We start from the raw sequence: 22,887 nt of genomic DNA on the forward strand, positions 1-22,887 counted from the left end.
CACATCGGTTTATCGATTCGACCTTTTTATTTAGAAGTTCGCGCTCCAACAGTTTCAGATAAAACAGAAGGGAAAAAAGAAGGGAAGCCTTGCGTCATCGTTAACTTATTAAGATTAACGTCTATGACAAACGTGATAACGCCGCGTGTATCGATTCCAGAGGAGCTTATCATAGATAAGGGAACTAAGAAAAATTTGTACACGGTAATTCCTGTCCGTAACACCATTAAGGACCTGAGTATGTAATACAAGACTGATACGAAGACGCGAAACGAGAATCGTGCATAGAAAATCGTTCTTCCTGCCAACAGTACACGCGAGCTTTTTCTGCATATCAATGTTTACTCACGGAAAGCGCAATGTCGTTTTGTTATGACGGACGACGTATTTGATTTCCTAGAATCACGCGCATTTATGTTTGTCATAAAATAGTAGTTGGCATGTACGGTATGGCGGCCGATAAGATATTTTCAGGGTCGTATTAACGTGTTTCTGTACGTTTATGTCCACTGATAACAGTTGAACACAGTAGATAAAATTAGTAATTTTCGTACGTATAAGTAGTCGTTTCACGCCACCTACTGCTAAATTTACACTTTGCAAGCGATATATAACGTTTAGCGAAATTGATAATATGAATGCAAGAATACCGTAGTCGAAGACTCAACAAGATCAAAATCTTTCCTACGCAAAGATCGCCCCGTTGAAAACGAGCCGGATTAAAAAGAAATCATAGCAGGCACTTTAGCCCTATACGTATGGATGACTCATATACAAATCGTAAACCTTGTTATCAATTCATATACCTTAAACACTGATGTCATCCTCGGGACAATACCGCGACCACCTCTATTATTTATTCGTTAATTATCATAATACGTGGACTAATTAAACACCTTCTTAATAAACACCATAAAACATATTTCGATGTGTGATTCACGCTTGATCCGTAACCACTTTATCCGCTCGTATCTAACGCGTTCAAGCTTAGTACAATATTCCTTATTTTCGAATGATGCAAACACATAATTATGTCGTCGTATTCAAATCTAAAAGTTCGGTAAAAAAATATAATGTAGTATTCCTAAACTTGATTCGAACGAAACAAAAACTCTGATGCAATTAAATTTCTACGAAAGTTATAATTCACTTACATATCATTCCTCAAAAATATTCTTAAATTTCCAAATATTTTAATAAATACTGATAGATTTTATGATCGATAAAGCAATAGTAAAGAATATCAGTTTTTGTTAATAACGTGTCATCGCGTAAGTCAGTCAGTCTCTCCTTTAATTGCAGATATTTGAATTATCACGAAAGATTTAAGCTTTATTTCGCTGTACAAATGTCTCGTTCGCATAATTCGTTGACTGCCAGACAAATTTCACCCTGTGAGCTCCAATATGTAAATAAACATACGAAACTACGCCATAACATTCAATTTTAGCAAAATATTATATTATATTATATTTGGGCATCTTGTTTCGATACTATTATATCTAAAATTTTCGCACTGTTGACAAATTTTTAGTCCATGATATTTATATTATTTTAACGATGCTAAAAAAATGTTGTAACGTGAATCACCGATGAACATAGTAGTAGCTGTCAAACGTGCCGAATTTACTTCATACGTTTCATACACGGATGAAACGAGGATGAAATCAATGTTCATCCGTCGTGTTCCTCCGAAACAATGTAGATTCAACTTTATCTAACGTAATAGTATCCAAAATGATAACCTTTAATGAAATACAAAATCTTAGTTCGAAAAGAATTATGTAGCAGTGTTTGGGAGCATAAGGCCTGAAGTGTTGGTACTACGGTACTGCCAACTAAAGCAACCACCCCTCCGTCTCGGTTGAGAGGCGGTCGCGCGCTAATGCGCGCGCGCAGATCCTCGGACGTGGCAACATCGCAAACGACCACGTCGTCACGGTCACCTGACTTTTCGTGGAAACGCGACGCTGTCGTGCGCGCGGATAAGGTATGCGACGAATGCTGGTAGAGTACATTGCCTATATTTTGTTCTCGAGTCCCGATAAAACGATCAATCCGAGAATACGAAGGATCGATGGAAGAAGCAAACGAGGTAACCTATAAGGTCTATCTTTTGGTTGACGAGCAGCGCGGAAAAAGTACGAAGTCTCGCTGGCGTAATGGTGTACGCCGCGCTGTAAGGTGATTCTTGGAGAGTTGGAACACGTACGGTGACCGGAATAGTCGAGATACGCCGTATATATCACGTGGCCTGGTAAAACAAGTGCGTGGCAGAAACGTTTCGACGAGTGGCCCCGTCGTGAATATGGATTACGATCGAAATGCGTCAATGTGCCAGCGAACAATAATACGATAACCGGCCTCCGCCAATCGATTATCGGTTGGTTTATTTCCACGAACACGATATTTCGTGACACGCGTAGCTGTAACTCGTGACGACCGATATCGATATATACAGTGACTCAAAGTATTTAAACACTCCTAGAAACTTTTCATGTGCATATTATAGGAAACATTTTGAAATTCCATTAGTACTGTAGCGCGACACGTTATCATGATTATATTGGTAAAATTGGAAATGGATCTGAAGAAGTATATAGAAATTACACTTTGCAAAGATCATCAAAATATTTGCGCCATCAACTATTCGTTATATTACTAAGCCAAAATATGTACCCATCTTTAGTATTAATTGCATGTTTAAGGCTACTATTCACGTTGTACTAATTCTTCACTAACTGCGTGCTTCCAATAAATATCTTGCAAATCTTATGTGCATTTTCAGATTAGTTTCAAATTTCGCTATTATAATCATAATAGTCGTCGTATATCATTATAGAGCTAACAAAGTTTCATAAAGTTTCGTATAATGCGCATAATATATTCACAAATAAATTCAGTGGTAGGTATTCGATATTATTTATTATATCGTAGCGTGGAGAAACATGAATACGATCAGCTATTTAAAAAAAACAAATGGCTTTATCGGTATTATATCGAAATATTAATTAGATTATGGATCGTGAACGTGGATAAATTGCTCTCCTTGTTGATAACGAAAATTATTCGAACGAGTTTATTGTACCGTTTTATCTTTGAAACGGGAATATATGCATGTATGATACATACAGAACATGAGTTCGTTTTAAGAATTCCACTAATTTATGAAACTCATTATTAAACGAACAATTCGAACGCGGAGATCAATTTCATCGCGCTATTCCATTGTCTTTTGCGCGTTTAACGCGTGTTCGGTTATTTCGATTTCGTTCGAATCCATTCAGAACGCGTGCGAATATATCTTCGAAACTACTATTGGAAACGACGGAATATTTTATTGAATTATTAAAGACGTTCGATTTGTCCCACTTCGTGGGGAATGTTGTTAAAGTCGTTTTATGTCAGAAAATGAATGCACGAACAATTCAGGAAATTAAGTTTCTTATCGATTATAGACTTGTCGTCTTCGCAAGTTTCGCTCGTAATTTTCTGAAACTTGTATTTATTATCAAGATAATTCTCATAAAAAATTGCTCGTCTAGATCTTATTAAAAACCTTTTTTCGGTAAATTATTCGATTTAACTAAAATCTAACTATTATCGTATACGGAAAATATTTCAAAAACGGCAGGTTAGACGAAAGTCCGACCAAGTCTACTTTTCTTTCATTAACTTTCCAACTTAGTAGTAGTATTTAAGTCGAAACAAAAAGTAAACATTATGAAACAGAACGTGACGTCAACCTTGACCGCAACATTGCAAGAGGTTAAGATACACGCGACAATGTTGGCGTGGAATGACGTGTCTTTTTATTATCGCGTACACTTTTCAAATAAATCTATAACTAGCGGAAAAGAAGCCTGAATGGAGTGAATACACCTAAGATGAAAATCTCATAGTTTATTATTCTGCATATTATGTTTTAACGCATTGTGCAATATATCATATGAAAGAGTACATAACATGTAAAGTGATTGTAGATATTGATAAATGGAGACGACACAACGCATAAATCCAACAATAGTACCAAGCTGTAAAATGAAGGGATGCGGCGCGAGATTAGAACGGACAGAGAATCGTAATGAATACACGCAGACTGTACGTGAATTTTGTTAGAAATAAGAGATAATGGAACAGCCGTTCGTCCGTAACGACATTTCAATGTCGTTTTACCTGCTTCCTGTGACGTGCGATTTAATTAATTCTCGCGACGTGACTCATCGCAAAAACCAACATTTATACGTGTCATTTTAGCAACCAAATTATTCGACTGCTTCAGCTTGCAAACTTTTTACAATTCTCATGAAAATGTTTGTATCTTATAACTCAAGAGACTAACGTAACATCGTAGCATACAAACTGATACTTATACTTATTTGGGTGTATCCAAATTTTGATGCATTTCGAAGTTTGAGATTTATCCCATGAAGAAAATATGAAAATAAAGACTATCTATCGTCAAATATCAATTAAGTTCAGGCTACAACGTGTTACCTACTCTCGCATAATGCAACTCCTATTATTTATATCACAACTATCGATCGTTAGTCTTTCGTAATTGAAATTTTGTTTACTTTTGAGAAGAAATATTATATTTAATTACACTTTCTCACTATGATTTCAAAGCTACGAACTTGAGGAACTTGGGAATATATTGGATATAGAGAAATATGATAATTACCCGTGCGAGGGAAACCTGTGCTGAAGATGCTGTGGTTCGTAGTATTGTGTGGTAAGGGCTCGTTCGTCCAAGGTATGTTCAGTCGCGTGGGCCTTCGCTGCGGACTTGATATCCATGAACGCCACCGTCGCGGAGGCACCCCCGGTGTTGCCTGAGGTACCGTTGCCCGCGCCACTACCACCGCTCCCAGAATTGGAACCGGAACCACCCTCGTTACCTTCTCCGAGGGAACCACCGGAACCTCCATCCACAGGGCACTCTTCGCCCCGCGGCAGCAGCTTGACGCTCTGCACGCGTCCATACCTGTAAACATTCCAGATAACGCGTTATTTATTTGGATATTTATTGACAACTATTTTAATTGTGAAATATCAAGAAAAGCATGTATGTACCACGCACCAACAATTCGGGCAAGCTACATCAACAATTAATGCGGAATCAACTCTAAAGAACACACGTTGAACCTGAGGGGCCTATGCTAATATGTTTTATATTATAAAATATACATTTCTTTAACTAGGCTTTTTTATTAAAGTACTTTGATCTGTTAATACTATCGAGAAGAACATACACTTGAAACCCGATGAGTATTACGTACTACGTGAAAACTCATAAAATAAATAAACCAAGGAGGATGGGATAATAAGCCTTCCAAGTCTAAAGTGCACTGATGTAATCTTTGTTCAGGTGTGCACAGTAGGCGATAAAAAAAAATAATAAAAAAATAATAATTTCATAAAATAACATTTTTATTTAATATAAGAGTGTTACAAGTATAGGTAATGTTTGTGTACTGTATAAGAATAACAAGTATCGAAGAAAAGTTGATAAAGTGAACTATGAATATAGAACGAAATAAAACTAGTCCGAGATTTAATATTTAATCTACAATTCGTCAAGGATATGTTTTATTAACGTTACAGTTTTTATAATATGATAATACAAAATATAGTACGGTAATTCCGTCAACAACGCAAAATGAACTCAGGATCGTTTAGGATTTCAAAGAGGAAGAGATAAGAGATAATACTTCATCCCTGGAAACTTTTTTCTTTTCCCCTCGAACTGACGCGAGCAAAAATGAAATCGAGGAAAAAAGATAGATATGCGCTGGTATTGACCGATATTTATGACAAAAATTGTAAAATGAAATAAAATTTTGATTCAATTCTTGTCTCGCTGCACTTAGGTCGCTATAGATAAAAACTTTTTTCGGATACTTCGCATCGAATATTTCGAGTTCAGCAAACGAATCTACAAGGCGAGATACATATAGGTGAAACAAAGAAAAAATGAAAATATGACCAAAATCAAGTTCAATTTCGAACTAACGTAAATTTTCTACGATAACTGAAATTTCCGATATTCACGCTTCAGAATTTGACATAATCTATTTCATAGTACCGGCAACTGCGCAGCAGTTTCGTGGGCAAATTACTTTTTTCAACGGATTCAGCGGATAAGTATATTCATCTCGAAGAATGGCTACGGTATAACTCTTTTATTTTGCTCGATTGCAATTTCGAGTCGGTAGACTTAAAGACACTGCGTTTTGTTTTCACCTTATAAAGAACGGAGATATTGAATTTCGGCGAAATTAAAGAAAACAAACAGCTAAAGTTGTTTCTGGCACACCCTGTGTACAGAAAAGCTCGAGAGTAGCAGAAACGGACTTACTAGGTGAGGTAGGGCTACTGAATTGGAGTGGGGAGTCGAGCGTCTTGATAGGCCGATTGGCAGAAGAATATTACGCGCAAGCGCAAAGACTTCAACGGTTTCGGAGTATCTCGGGGAGTTGTTCGTCTAATCTCGCGTGAGTCGCACGTATTTCCTTGTGCGTTCTTTCGAAGGAAGCTTTTGTTTTTTTTCTTGGACCATAAACGCAGCTTCTAATACTTATATCAACGGAAAATGCATATCATAATAATCCGTTGTTTGTTCTTCACGCTCACAGGCGCCAGTACTAACGCGAGAGAGAAAATGCGCGAGAATCGAACGACACATCATCGACACTAAAGTACGTTTGGATTAACTGCGCAGAATATTTACTAGACCGTTACGAAATCAAGGAACGGTGAACATGTTTTTTCAAACGGGAATACTGAAAGGACTCCTTTTTTATTCTATTCAAGCGATTTTTACATCGTGATATGTCGGGTCGTTCCGAATGGGGCGTGGTCGGTCACTCTTCCATATGCGTGTGATTCGACAGCGAGAAAAGATCACGCGTATCTTTCGTATAACGGGTTTCGATACTCCTCGTTTTCTCAATTGTTTCGAAAACTTTTTGATCGTATCGGGGGGCAAGGTTAAGTCGTGTGTAATACGATATTACTTCGTTTCGGGATTCATTTTAAAAACGATTCATCAGAAACTAATTTTTGGATTCATCTCTTACAAGTTGTAGTATCGCATCGTTTGGAAGATTTTACAAAATTGCAGCCGCGGTGGCGATGTTGTACTGTTTGCAAGTGACTCTCGGAACGAGTCATTTCTATTCCATACTTTGCGTGTTTATTCTTCGAAAATGTAATACCGACCGAGAGTACACGTTTTTCTAATTCGAATATTCACGGATCGTTTAATGTGTGATATATGTGGAGTGTTATTTCGAAATTTCGTCCCTTTTCTACGGTATCAAACGTAACCATTATGGGTGTAATTCTATCGACGGATGAAGTGGATAAAAAGAAACAAAACGAATCGAGTGAAAAGCAACAGACAGATCAATTCGCAATATCATTATCGGGCGTTATTCTGCATGACATTTTACAAAAGAGAAGCAATCGTGGTCTGTGCATCGTGCCTCTGAGACTTCCATCCCACCCAGTTCTTGTTCGATCTCCCCTCTTCTTTTCCTCTCCAACACATTCTCATGCGAGAAACGGATGCGCGCGCATGTACACGAATACAATCGCGCTGAAGTAGCACTGTAAAGTCTCTCTGCTGCGCACACATACCATGACAAACGTCCTTTTCTTTGACACACATGAGTGAAAGCGGGTGAGAGGGGAGTGACGAGAGAAGAAGAAATAAGATAGAAGGCCAGAGGAGAAGGAGGAAGAGGAGGAGAAAGGGGGGAAGGGTGGAGAAGCAAGTGCCACGGTGGCTGGCTGGCTGGCTAGCGAGCCGCAAACCGTATCCATATTCTCCTCTAGAATCCCCGCTCGCGTTGTGCTTGTCGAGGAATTTTACTTCGGCAGACTCGCTCCCAGACTCGATTCCTTCGTTTCTTCTTTCCGTAGCCGCCAAAGTACAGCGAGAGTTCTATGTGAAAACATTAGCATGACTTTCCATAAATTTCAAGTCTCTAGGTCAGAGTCATATTTTCTATCCATATCGATGTGTGGTACACGACTCTGTAAAACACCGATAAATCCGCTCGTATCTGACTCGTTTAATAATATTCGAACAAGTCTACGAATGGAATATAAACGTTCACCGTGCCCAGGGAGAAAAATAGTGATATTTCCGTAGAATGCCTGGAGTGTGTGACGTTCATCGGTTTACAAAGTTCCCAATCTTTCAGTGATCCGCTTCTAGGATTTCATTATATCGCTATTGGTTATCCAATAAGAACGATGATGCACAATTTTTGGGGGGGCCTGAAACAACAGTGAATTTCTCGGCATCGACGATTTCCTCGGCCGAGGAAAATATCGTTGTTTGTGTTACGTTGCACCCTATGTACGATCGGAAAAAAAGTTCTCTTCTGAGAAACCGAATCTCAAGACTCGCTCATGGCATCTACTCGGATGATCGTTTGTCCCTCTATATGTTTGAAATGAGAGATGTACAGGAAATCAATACATCGCGGCCCACGGTTAAGAGATCCTAGGTTGTGTGTGTGTATGTGTGTGTGTGTGTGTGTGTGCACGCATGGGCAAGAGAAAGAGAGAAAAGAAGAAGGTAAAATTCCGATTCTACGAATCGATTAATCTTGAAAATCCTATAGTACAATTTATGGATCAAATATTCATCACTAAAAACAAGGTGTGAACGTTCCATGTTCCGATTGTTAACATATAATATACTTATTTCAAGTATAATACCTATTTCATTGATAAACAATAAGTGTTTTCATGCATATCCAGCAAGTTAACAAAGAACATGCGTTGTAGAAGAAAAGCAGGTCTACGGGTTGGAATTCTTTATATTTCGCCAGATCTCGGAATTCCAAGCGCCGTGAGTGTGTCGATCTAACAATACACGGAGGTTCTACGATTCTGTGAAGAATGGCAAGAATAAAAAGGAATACAATGCAGAACGGCCACTACAGGATAACAACAAAGAAAAGAAGGCTTTTGTTCCTCAACTTTTTCCCGTTCCCCTCTTACCGCGCCGTGATTCTGCCTTGGGTCTAACACCGAATCGAATAAAATATGTTGCCTACTACTACGAGCAAGTTAGTACAGTCAGAAATTTTTCTAAGACATTGAAGTCTCCTAATCGTTACAAAATAAACGCAAATTATTCAAATTATTCCTTAGCCATTTCGAATTTATTCTATCGCAATTCTAATAGCGCTAGTTTCATATCGAATGTATTAAATATACAAATAGTTACAACGCCAGAATAAATGAAACAACGTGGTTGAACATTGTGCATAACCTATGGAATCTTTCTTTATCTCCGCTTTTTTCTGGTTCTGTTCGTTGACGACTATACTTAAGCGTCAAGTCTGCCACGTCTATTGAACGTACGTGTGGAAGGCACGGAAAGTCTTCCAACAGTACCATTCTAGGCAGACGACACTGACATAAGCCGCAAACGTCGCAAGCAGCAGCGTTGGGACGCATCAACGAGGCCGGCGGCGAGGACGTGGCAACAGTGCTATGACTCAGCTCTCCTCGTTCCAACCGCTTCCCTTGCCCCCTGGCCCCGCTACAGCTGCCTCTACGCAGCTGACGCCCTTCTCCTCCTGCTGAGAGCACCCTACCACGTTTCCACTCGATTCTATCCCTTCCTCCTATCATGTCCCAAGTTTCCCCTGCCCCTTAAACCGACCGCTCCATTCCACTCCCCTATCGGCTTACTACCGCTCCTTCCCGTCCTTCTCCCTTCTCCCTTCTCCGGCATCCTCACTGCCACCACAACCCCAACTCTCTCGAGGTACACTGACAACTCGTTTGTCCCCTCTCCAGAAGCGTGCGCGGGCCGATTCCTACACGGCGTCGTGCCGTCGCCGTCGCCGCCGCCACCGCCGCCGCTAGCGAGACGAGCGTGCAAAGTCCCCTTTGGAAGAAAAACACCTCTCTAGCCCCCGCGCTCTTCCTGCTTTTTCTCTCGTTCTCTGTCTGTCTGTCTATCTTTGTCTTTTCTCCGTGCACACCCTACCACCTTTCGCCCCTCCCAACCTTCCACGTCCATCTCTCCGCTGTCTCCCAGCCTGTTCGTTTTTCTTCGTTCAATGGCTCGTTCCTTCTTGCTCCTTTTCTTCTGGATCTTCTTTCTTTCGGGGTTCTCCTGCTGCCATTTCGCTTCTGTATATCCGCTGCCAGGCCGAACAATGCAACGTGATCCAGGTGCAGGGGAAAAGCAGGATAGAGAGCACGAGAGGCCAGGGGCGACGAAACGCAGGAGGGGAGCCATGGAAAGAACGAAAGGGCAGCGAGTACGCGACACGACTCGCCAACGAAATTCTGTAGTTACGGTGCGGTGAATCTACGCGCGATCCTCACTCCTCACACCGCATCGTGTCAACCCATCTTTTTCTTCTTTTTTTCATCTATCGATTGTTTTTATACGCGCTTTGATATCGATGCGACGTGCTTAGCATTCGACAAGTTATTTTTTAAAACGATTGAATAATTTCTGCGGGTCAAGCATTTCGCCTTTCAATAACGCTATCTTTTTTTTACTTTTCGTTACTTGAAACGATTCATACCCGTGGCACATTGTAATAAATTACTGTTTATTTTTTTTATCGTTAAACACGAACAACGCAATTACTACAAACGTTGCACAACATTTGTCTCGTTTAGTAAAAATGTTTTATTTGACAATTTTTTACGTGGTGACAATAAGCAACGTAATACGTTAATCGATCTTTGAAATTTTATACGTTATTCGGTAATATCTCTGCGTGGACGATGAGAGTGAAAGAATTTCATCGGAATTCTGTAACAGGGTTACTCGCCACTATTACCCAACGAATGCGTCTATTCCATATACGATAAGGAATGGCGTAACTTGCAGTTTATAAGTAAAATTATCGTCGGCCTTAAACCTGTAACAGGCAGATGCCTATATACAGAGCGTGATAAATAATCCCTCGACGACAATGAATTCTCGAGACGCTGTGTTGTAAACTTTTTCGTCGCGAACAATCTGAATATCCGCTCACAAGATTAACATAATGAAAATATCATTTCCTGATTAGCTTTTAATATAGTGTGACCAATTTTATTACGTTATCCTAGGCTGCTATTTTTGAATACGTACATTAGATACAAAATTACATTACATACACAATACGTACATGCCAGTCAGCGAACAATGTGAATGGTCGAATCGGTAATACCAATCGCGCGAACAGAATCCGAGTTTGAGTTTGCATTAAACATTTTGATCGAGCGATTATTTTTTATTGTACATGATACAGAAACGTTGAACCGGGTTACTCGATATTCCCATTAGATACGTATGTACATAGCCTGGGTGTCGAAAACGACCGTTGTATTACGTTAAATGCGTTGCATACTAATTACTATTTAAATATACAATACTATAACTATTATTTAAATAATATAATAAGCTATTACTATTTAAATAGCAGCTATTTACGTATCTACATAAGCGAAGATCATAAGGATGAACTATTACGACAGAACGTGGTATTCTACTATTGTCGATGATCACGTATATTCTAGAATGTCGTGAAACGAAAGCGTTCCTTGGTGAGCGATCATCGAGAGCATGCACCGCGTATGCGAAACTTCTTTTTCCTTTTCGATCGGCTCTCTCGGATACACGCAGTCTTTTGTAATACGAGTAGCGAGACAGAGGGCAACGAGACGCACGAGGATCAGTACGAATGCAATCGCGGTAATAATTCACGCGTTATCTGCTCTCCTATTCTAATATAAGAAACGAGAGAGAAGCAAGCGGCCGTCGACTACGAGGCCGCGTGGGTTCGAGGTCGAAGCCGTAGAGTCACGTTAGGCGACTGCCGGCTGTGTCGTAGCCGAGGTGCCGTTATTTTAATGCAGATACGCAGTCCGGACGAGAATGAAAGGCTGAAGGAGACATTTGCACGTACAGTGCACGACTGCGATGTATCTAGTCGTTGTCGCGGTGCCAACCTCTGCACCGTACGCGTACGCCACAACCGTCGATTCCTCTCTTCGTTGTCTTAGCATTTGCATTCAGCGGATGCGTGCGTTCATTTACTTTCCGTAATGCTTCCAGTTATGTTCGTACATTACACGAAATCTCGGTTTATTATCGGTGGCGTGTGAGATCATTCGTTCGTTTATTTTTCATGTTGAGTCTTTATAACGACGATTATCATTCGCTCGATGATCAGTCGATAATGTAAACAGTCCTTTATTCAGTTAGTTAAACGAACGAAGGCTATGCCTTTATAGAATGTATAATTTCCAGTACAATAGAAACGCTCGAAGAGAAAGATTTTCGGTCAAAAAATAGCGACCTATTGACCAGTGTATTTTTAGTTACGTTAATACATCAAGTCGAATGAAATTTACAGAAATACATTTCCATATAACGAACCAATTTCCGATTATGTAATACAATTTCCTTTGAATACTTTCAAAACGAAATATTCAAATCAGCCGATTAAATACGTGCCTATCATTTTATTGCGATATCGATCGATGCATTAACACCCCATCGTTCTTACGTAACGTCACCAGGTTTCTATAGATATTGGAAAGACGAGTTTGTTATCGATAAATGGTAGAACGTGTAGCGTAACATAAATGGTACAGAGACCTTATTAAATTCAGACAAAAGATTGATATTGAAACTACAAATGGCTTTGTTTCGAATTTCTTTCGATTGGTTTTTTAATGAACAACTATCTGTCTTCTAAAGGTATTGTGAATTGCATTTATACATCGTATATCACATGCAAATCAGACAAGTCCAGTGTATCATAAATGATCCAGCAGCGTCATATATCACAGTGCGCATCTTATTTATAATTCATTTAAACAAGCTGTATATTAAAGGATCCTGTAATGCAAGTTGATGGCATGCTTTGTCATGCATATGCATATTTATTATGTACATGATTATATGATTTTAAGAATGTTAAACGATATTTTCGGATTGTGTCGTTATACGTTCACGTTATTTGCAAAACACGTATCAAGTGTATTTTATGATATTTGCACATTTGACTTGACACGATCACCTTTAAGCGAGCCTGTGGGCTAGTTCTGAAACTGTTAGTCTATCAAATACACCATAAAAACGTTTCTTTCCTTTAATTTAGTTAAACATCTTTTTCTTCTCACGATGCTATACTATAAAAACTGTATTTTCTAACAACGAAATATTCAGTCCTCGAAATACTTTATATTTCGCTTGTATCGTTGCTTTTAAGTTTCTTTGTTGCAATCGATGTTAAAATACTTGTGTCAATCTCTGTAACTAACATAAGCACTCTTGTATACAACATGATAAGCAGACTGCAGATTTTTATGCAAATTTATATTTTCATAATCGCAGTTAAGGAAATGCAATCTAGGCAGAGATTTCGTTTACTCTCTAAATACTACAACGAGCATGTACTCTACTCTGGATATTCTATATTTTTACGTATTCTGCGCATAGCTGCTTCGAAATTTCCCATAAATGCATAAAAGACTAAAATCCGCAGTCTAATAATAAAAACTGGTATGGAAATAAGTAAAGGAAGATATATTTATAATAGTAATTTATAATAGTAAGACAAATACTATATTTATAATAGTAAGTATATTTACTTATTTATAATAGTAAGTCGTATATTTATAATAGTAAGACAAATACTTAACAGGTGTACGAAACCGTCGAACTTGTCTAAACTTGTTAGGACTCGACATGTGGTCGAACCTTCGTAACGACGGTCAACGAACAAGAGGAATTTTCAGAATATGCCGCTGTTCTCGAGGTAACGTGAAGCCTAAAAGACGGAGATGGAGAAACGAAAGAAGGATCGAGGGTCGCAGAAATGCTCTCGAAGGCGTCATCTCAAACAGGTCATAAAGGATATCATCGTTGGGTTCGAAGAGGAAGAAGAGAGGAGACGAGAGGAAGACAGAAGAACGAGAAGTAACGGTAGTCGGGTAGATCGGTAGAACTTCACCGCGCCTATTTTTTGCTGTGATGCGACACGACTAGTCGGTTTACGCTTCTTTGCATCGCATCGCGAAGAAAGTCAAGTCGTGCGTGCTTCGTGCGTGTCGATCACGCGACAAAAATGGCGAAGAAAAGACGTACGCATTTATTTCGCTGGCTGAATAAAATCGCTAAACATTTCCTGCGTGTTCGTTAATTTCGCACGATCTACGATCATTGTTCGACACGTTGAACGTCTAGCGAATTTTATAGGTTATGCCTTGGGAGCTGCGGTACATTGAAATATATTAAACATTTAATCTCTGCAACGTATTATTCTTTATTTTTGACAATGTTATCCAGATTGTTCGTATTATTAAAAATTTGTTAGTCCATAAAATTTATCTTATTTTAAAATGTAAATGAATGAAATATTTTGCACGAGATCTGATTTAAAAAAAGGATAGTTTCAAGTTACGATTCACCATACACACCATGGTCCATGTACCGTCTATAACGAGTCACGTTTGGATAAAATTTATTATTTGCGATGCTAGAAATTGCTGCTTATTTCTACCGAATAAAATTTCATACTTCTAATGCTAAAAATTTGCTCCGAGTATTTATTATCTTTCAGTGTCGACAACAAGAAGTAAAGTCTCGCGTCTTTTTCAGAGAACAATTCATTTCTTTTTATCGATTAAAAGTTAATAACCGCTGAAAGAAAGAATCCATTGTACTGTAATCTACGTACGAATGCTGTTATAACGCACGAATCCACAAACTTTCTTTCTTCCACAGCCAGCGATTCGAACTGAATCAACTAAGAAAAATTTACCGTTTAAACACTGACATTGCTGGACTACGGGTTTCTATGTATTTATGAGAAATTTAGAGCTGCGAGAATGGACAATATGCACGTAATATGTAAAAATATACGAAACATCCAAATACTCGATGATATATCGTATTTGCCACGTAAAACAATCGCTCGTCTGGTTTCTTCTTATTATTTAATTATCTCTACAAAAATATAAACTTGCATAAATATCCGCAGTCTAGTCACTACTAGTCCAAACGATAGCACGCTGTAACAATACAAATCCATCGGTCGTATATTATTAAATTGCATGCTATTACTAGCATCGATCGATACGGAAAAACCGTTAAGAAATAATCGCGACGACAAGACGAAGCCAACGAGGCACCATAAGAAAAACCGTCGTCGTTCTCGCGTTCAATTCCGCCAGGGAAGAACCGCAGACGAATAGGGGAGAACGAAAGGGAAGTCGCTCAGAGAACGTACCCAGACCGAACGAGAAAAAAGGGAGGGAACTTTCGTGTATCTGAGAGAAAATGTGAGCGTGACGCGAGGTTCTAGGTTGGAGAGTTCTCGGCTGCCGTTGAACAAGGGTTTCTTCTTCAGCCTAGACGAACCAAGAGTTAGCAGGAGACACAGCGACGAAGGGGGCCGATATATGGCGTTGTTGGATAAGTCTTAAACCTTTCCGAGCTCGCGTTTTTCTTCGCAAACAATAGAGATTCTCTACACGAATGGAATAATAACGCTACATCACGATAGATGGTAGAAAATTACGATTATTTAACGGGATGATATATCGTAAGTGCGATCTAATATCGCCTAACAAATTTCAAATCGTTCTCGAGTTAAGAGTAAGAGATATCTTTATATGAAATTTGTCCTATACATAATTTGATTAAATCAAAATCGTATAGCTGCAAGGTACTGCGATAAAGTTCGTAACGTATAGCAGGACCGATTTAAACGACCGATTCGACATTCCGATTAAATCGTTTCTTGGTGCGAAGAAAAGACGAAGTCAAGGGAACACGCGAGAAAAGAAAAGTCGAAGAGACGTTGTGTAGGTTCGCGAGGAAAACGACGAGGGAAAGGGTAAGAAGAGAAGAAACGGAGAGGGAGAGCAATGGCGTAATTTCCACGTGGAACGATTGCAGGCGCAGTTATTTCAAAAGACGCGTGAAGAAACACCTATTTTTTTCTTCTCTGTACGTTGTACGAAATGCGTTAACTCTTTGCGCCAGAACCATTGTTCGATTCGTACGCGTTTCCCGGCTGCTTTCTTGCCGCCTTTGTTGCACCACTTTGCGTCTACAGATTCGCGCAGAAACAACAATGAGAATGCGAGAGAACCGAGGGATAATTAACAATATGATAAAAATATGACGCAATGGAAACGACCAACGACACCATGGAAAATGAAACGATACGCACGGTTTGGTAATGCGAGGCGACGCGAGGATCGCGATGAGCAAAGAACAGTCGCGTATCGTGTAACAATTCACTTCCCGAAACTAGGCTCTTACTTTTCTCTGAAAACGACTATATACGTTCGACGTTTTATCGTTGCATCTTTCAAGCTAACGGAATTACGACAAATTATGTAAATCAACGTTTAATAACTGGTATTAACCGAACTTAACTACTACTATGTAGAACCTCGTCAGTTATATTTTATAAAATAACGTTGTCAATAATGTCGATAAACGACATCATTACAACTATATATATATTTATTTTATGCAAAACGATTTCGGCTAACCTACAATTAAAATTATCTTTTTCCCTTTGGTTATTACACGATACACATATCTACTACGACAGGTGATACTATGAAGAAAATATAGTAGCAGACAAAAAGGAATTCCTATAAAGAAAGTAACGTCAAGAGATATCGTAATTTTACGAAATGCATTGTTATTTTCAATAAGAACGATGAATAAATATAATATATACCACAGAATAGATGATCAACATGATAGAAGTTACCGAGATTTATAGCGTATAAATCTTAAACTTTCTTCTATCCGCCACTGTACACAATTTGGTAATTACGTGTTTAGAAAGCCGACGCAGCGTTCTCCATTTCGATAATTTTTTAATCTGAAATCATCATTTTGAGCAACTTGTTCCTACACGCAGAACCGGCGAACTCTCTTAATTTTCGAGATATGTATCGGCAAAAAACTGTCGGCACCACTACAGTGAATTCCGTCCATAATTATACATCATCCGTGACAGCGTATGTGTCGATATTGGTTGGTTGTCGATCGTCTTTCGACGCGGCCAGTTCTATAAAATAACGACCAACTGAAACCTAACTCTTATCTTCTTTTTTTTCATATGCGTTTCAACGTCGCGTCAGCCAGAGCTACGTGCTTATTAGCGAGAGAGGGAGAAAGAGAGAGAAACAGAAAGGCAGAGAGATTTACTAGTTGGATTTTGCTAAACAATACGTCTTTCAGAAGGAAGAAAACGCTCGAAACACGGTTCGTAGTTTATACGAACGAAGATCGAGCGAAATGGCGAACCTAACCTATCGTTGCTGTATCTGCGTCACAAATTTTTGCGAATATCTCAAAAATTAAAGAAATGCAGCGGTAACACGTATTGGGAAAATGTTGTTGGAAACGTTGACTCCTGCGGAATATTTTTAAGAATCATCGAAGTCGAGAACGCGTCGGCTTTCTAAATACGTAATTAACCTCTAACTACCGTAGAACGTTTCAGAGAATCATCGCTACTTGTAAGTATATAATAACGCTTTCCTTGAAACTTATTTCTCACATAGAGGTCCTCTTTTCGTCGAAACACGCGATCGACGATCGTAGAGGAGAGTCGCGCGTGCCAGTGACGTTGAAAGAAAGCAACTCGAAATAGGATAAATGTCAACGGAAAGCAATGATGGTTCGGTCGTTTGCATTATATCCAGCAAGGACAATTAACGCCAAAGAAATATTACCGCGAGAATAATGTAGGATCGAAGATCGATATGAAATACTACTTCGTTCGATTAGGCGGAAACGTTATGCGCCCTCTATATCTTTATAGACACGAGTATATCTGTAATCAAATTATCCGCAATTAAGTTATGTGTAATTTAATTAAAATGATATTATAGATATTAAATACTATATAAGGTGATACGTTATAAATGAAGCATATAGATGATGATGGAGGAAAGTTATACGTCCCATATCCTCATATACGTGGATACCTACGGATAATCTAATACGAACGGAATGTTATAAATGAAATATATGGAAAACTTTGACGGTTGTAGAAGAAAATAGGCAAATTGGAAATGAACGACGAGATATAAAACGAGCAACGAGACAGGGAGAAAGTTATCATAAACTTTGCAATAAATCGTTGCACGATTAAATTTCATTAAAAATGTGCTCTTTTAACGATCCTAATCTTTTCACTTTTCTTATATTCGAATGAGTACTAAAAAGAAGAAGAAGAAAAAAAAAAGGAACGGAAAGGTGAAGATTAAAGTACAGCTGGTAACAAGATACGGTAACGTTCACTTCGTCTCTACTATTTTTCGTCGAAATTACCATTTCTCAGAATTCTCTTAATGCGAAAAAGATACTTAAAATAGGAAGGCGAAGGGGAAGCAAAAGAAAGAACTAACGCGATGGTCAATATATAATACCGGTACTGTAATTGTAATGCCTGGTACAACAACGATATTTTAAACTGACGATTTAATTATACCGTAGAGGGAAATTTTCCGAGGTATTGCACGAGACGACGTAAACTTTAATTCGAAACTCGACGAAACTATTCGTGGCCGTTTCCTGAAGTACGCGGAACGAGCATGGACAGTCAAGAGACAAGAAAGGGAATAGAAAAAGATAGATATATAGATGGATACAGTCAGTCAGAAATTCTACATACTACTAAATATTAAATATTATTATAAGAACGTTATACACGATTTATCGGTGACAGTAGACGCGTTAACACAGACTTTGCTCTTTAAAAAAAAAAAGAAAAGAATCTACGTGACATTATACAAATAACAAGGTTAATATTGGATTAACAATGTCCTATTATCTCATTGACGAAGAAAAAATTCAAGCTTTCGTAATTTCTCGCACAATTTTATCCTTTGAGAAATTTGTTAACTCCTTTAAGAAACTTAATTAACTTCCATGATGGTCATCATCGGTGACCTACGCTTTAACTGTACTTATTAGAGTGATTAAAGTACGACAAATTTCGCGGACCACAAAATTTTCCATAATACGAATCGCTTGGATGACGTTGCCAGAAAGAAGTGAGCAAATATGGTATACTATTTTGCAAAAATAAACTGCTATGCCATAGCATATTTCTATCCATCGATGAAACTCTCGAAATATTAGTTTGTCCCAAAAATCCCAAAAGTACAAAATGGGTCATACGATAAAATAACATAAAACAATGTCAAACGCGTCAATGTGTTAGTTATCGACACGCAAGTACAAATGATACTACGACAGAATGGATCTCCTTGCTAAATCGGATACACAAAATTCAACGAACGTATGTATTATTATCATCGTTGATTTTATTCAAGATCGTTATTAAATCCTGTCCAGTGTCTAAATTCCTTTACGCAAGTTGATAATCTTTCGTAGACACGAGATCCGATAGAACGAGATTGGACGCGAGAATATCCTTAGAGATCGTCGTGTTTTTCCCTTTCTTCGTTGTGTACAGAGTTCCGTATAAATTAGGTGGCTGACCGATAAATTCGCATTGCAAACGTCACGTTTAACAGAAGCTCTATTTTCCAGTATGCACGTGCCGATTTCGTGCTGGTTATTGCGGTTTGTCCTTTACGGTCGAAATCTCGATTTATCTTCGGATCGTAGAAGCCAGGGATTCATTTATGCAGCGAGTTTATAAATCGCAATTTTCCCATAATACGTTCCAGTTACGTTCGTTTATTGCTTCAATAGGTTTTACGACGTGAAACGTTATACGTCGCATGTGGAAAGCCGATTCGATCAGTTTGTTCCGCGAGGAGAGCAATGTTTGCCTTTGGATCAGCTTTCGTTCGTTTTCAAGGATATTTTTTACCGGCGAGAGATATAGATTGTACGTAGTTGCGTGGATACTCGGACTTTTGCGACTGACTGTCGAGCGTAGGTAGGAAGAGAACGGCGAATCTGCGTGTGCGGTGAATGTAATCAAAGTTTAAGGCTCGACGCACGTTGCAGCGCGGATAGAGCAACAGCAACGGCGAAACGTGATTTCGAGTCATTCAGCCAACCGCACCGCTAAGATTCATCGCTTCTCCGATGACGTCAACGCGGAAGCGTTTCGTTTTGGTGCTCGCGGCTCGTAACCTGAAATCTCTCTCGCTGCTGACGATTTTATCCAAGCAAGTCCGGTCGTTCTACGAACTCGTACTTTTATTTCTTCGCCAGTTCTTCCGTCCTTTCTACCTTGTAGTTTGCTCACGACGGCTGGGGAAATTTCATTCGCCGAATAAATATCTATATATATGCAGAGATGAAATACGCGTGGTCGATTTCTTTTTATTATGGTCGTTGAGCGAAGCAAATTATAGAGAGTGTCACGGAACAGCCGTTGTTATCATTTTATTCTATCGTAATTCGTTTTTTGTTCGAGGTTGTATCGATCGTTGGTCGAGTTCTGTTTGTCGTGTGATCGTTAGCGTAGATCGTACGATTTTAGTATGGATCGTTCCACGCCTCGACAACGTGTCGCTACGGTAAAGGTTTATTATCAACGTCGGTCGTTGGTTGCGCAAAACGCAACAAGGCTTACGAGACATTTTCGGATGTACAGGCAAACTGGTTTTTCGCGCAATTATACATTTTTAAGTCCTTTTTACCGTGACTGGCGGACCGAAGAGAGTCGGTCGGTCGTCGCACGGTGAAACGAAAATATCGAATCCGCGAGGAATAACGCGCTGACGAGGAACAATGGGAGAAACGCGCGAAAATGTCACGAAGAAGTCGGAAAAAGGTTGTCGAAAGGTCACGCACTTGCGAAGCAGCTAAAGAAGATCGTTTGATCGATGACGTACTCCACGCACAAGCGGAGAGACTCGGTAAACGATCAATTTTCCGTTTTATATTATTTCATCGAATTACGTATGATCTATTTCGTTCTATCAAAATAAAGATCACAACGTTCGACGGATTAGGTTTCGTGTTTCTATGCGTTGTTGTAGAGCACGTGTCTGTAAAAGAAAGACACTTTCCGGACAATCTAATACAAATTTCAAAGTTACCTGCAAATAAACCGGTAACGCTTGTTTCGTGACACCCTGTATAAGAGCAAAGTTCAAAAAGACTGGCAGGTATTGGATACTCGAGATGCAGGTAGAAAAACATTACTTCTTCGTTATCTTACAGGTAAATGCATGAAACCGGCGTTTCGAACGGACACTAGAAAGCATAAAAGTAGAAGAAAGTAGGAAATGATTTAATAGCTTGCGCTTCTAAAGAAAGAAGATAATTTGTATTTATTTTTTCCAGTCACGTGGTTGCGTAAATCAAGCTCAGCGAACATTATTTATTTTTCGCTACGAGAACTTAAACTCCATAAGAAGAATACCAATAAACGTTTTATCTCACGTTGCGTGAATTTTTTTTTCTAGAAATTATCTTAACACGCGTATCTTTCTCATCATCGCGGACAAGTAACAACATTTTCTGTTAAACTCGCCGTCGCGTCCTTTCGGATGCGATGGAAAAGAAATTCCATCTAGAAATCTCAAAACAACGTTTGGTTTGTTATAAAAAGAAAGGGAGTATCTATCGTCGTTATACGTTTTCCATTCGACAGACTTTCCACGTGTGGTTGTGCTCGATGCTTAAAAACTCGTGTATACAAAACCCAAATAGCGAGCATCCTGTGCTGCGTACGGCAGGACCGGAAAAAGTCCTGCTTCGTCGCTTAAGGATCCTCGGAGGCAGAAGACGTCCCGTGACTATTAATAAACTTTTGTCCCCTTGCCTTGTTCCTGTGAAACGAAGTTTAGAAAGTTTTCTTCTCTACGTATCCGTCGGAATTATTCTCTTTCTTCTACCGAAATAAAACGCTCGGTCTCCTCCTCTCGTTGATATATCCGAGTAGGGAACGAAGGGCGATTTAAAATGTAGAGCTTGCGAAACATCCGAGTCGCGTTGGAAATCTTGGAAACTCTCGATAGGTTACCTACTGTTTGAGAGTTTGCGTGGGATTTTAAAGTTCGACGAGTACGCGATATTTTTGACGATCGTTTTCGTCCGAGCAGCATCATCGAGGTAAAATACGAAAGGAGGCGTGAAAAGTTAGGTTTGTCGCGTGATTAGGAGAAAGAGTTTCGAGCTTCGATATATTCCAGCTTCGGAATCAAAGTGATTCTCGAATTCGTCCGCCACGTATACGACGATACAGATTCCAGGTGTTACGAATAGTTGCGTTACATGTTGTAATCGACTTTACGAGTTTAATCAGATAATTTACCATATCAGCCGATACACGCATATTATATCAACGCGATCTCGTATCGCATGACAAGACTGTTAGATTCGACTATAACTATGCCGCGAATATACGTACTCGTTGATGATTGCAGTAATCGACTTGAGACTGAAAATTAATAATTTTTCAATTTTATATATCTCGCAATAGTATAAATATAATCTCGGATTAATGTACTATAGAAATTCTTTATTCGGAAATGTTAGAAATTAGAATTTCCAGTGTTTTCTATCTCGTGTGATAATGTATAGATAGATGGATTTATTGCAGTGCATTAAACAGAAAACGATGATTATTTAACGCGAACTTAACACTTTACCAACCTATAGCCTATTAATCGGCCTTTTGTCGTCGACAATTTTTCCCATTATTTGAGCAGTAATTTCCATTGCGTTGCTTCGTAAGCTGCCACAGTTTTATACCAATTTGAAAAACGTACCGTTCGCGATGAGTAAAAAAGAATGGTATCGCAGAGTCTAAACCGAAACAGAGCCGACGCCAGGAAGAATCTGCGCCTGAGACGCCGGTCGGACGTGCGTATGCCGTTGAATCGCTAAAGGTCGGTAAAGTTATAAGACAACTTTCGATTAACGACTCT

At 39.1% G+C, this 22,887-nt stretch overlaps 1 protein-coding gene and 1 long non-coding RNA gene across 6 annotated transcripts in view; one reads left to right on the forward strand and one right to left on the reverse strand.

Annotated features, from left to right (window-relative positions):
• Positions 1-22,887, reverse strand: part of LOC126916822 (protein split ends) — a 119,112-nt gene that overhangs the window by 27,191 nt on the left and 69,034 nt on the right. For all 5 annotated transcript variants that reach the window (XM_050723022.1, XM_050723019.1, XM_050723021.1 and 2 more), the window contains exon 2: positions 4,685-4,987. In XM_050723022.1, coding sequence (XP_050578979.1) covers positions 4,685-4,987 — 303 coding nt within the window. The remainder of the gene's footprint in view (positions 1-4,684; positions 4,988-22,887) is intronic.
• On the forward strand, positions 4,987-9,294 carry LOC126916853 (uncharacterized). Its single transcript, XR_007710743.1, has 2 exons — positions 4,987-6,701; positions 8,806-9,294. It is a non-coding gene; the product is annotated as an uncharacterized LOC126916853 (long non-coding RNA).

This window comes from Bombus affinis, chromosome 5 (genome assembly GCF_024516045.1).
Source record: "Bombus affinis isolate iyBomAffi1 chromosome 5, iyBomAffi1.2, whole genome shotgun sequence".
Classification (NCBI taxonomy): domain Eukaryota; kingdom Metazoa; phylum Arthropoda; class Insecta; order Hymenoptera; family Apidae; genus Bombus; species Bombus affinis.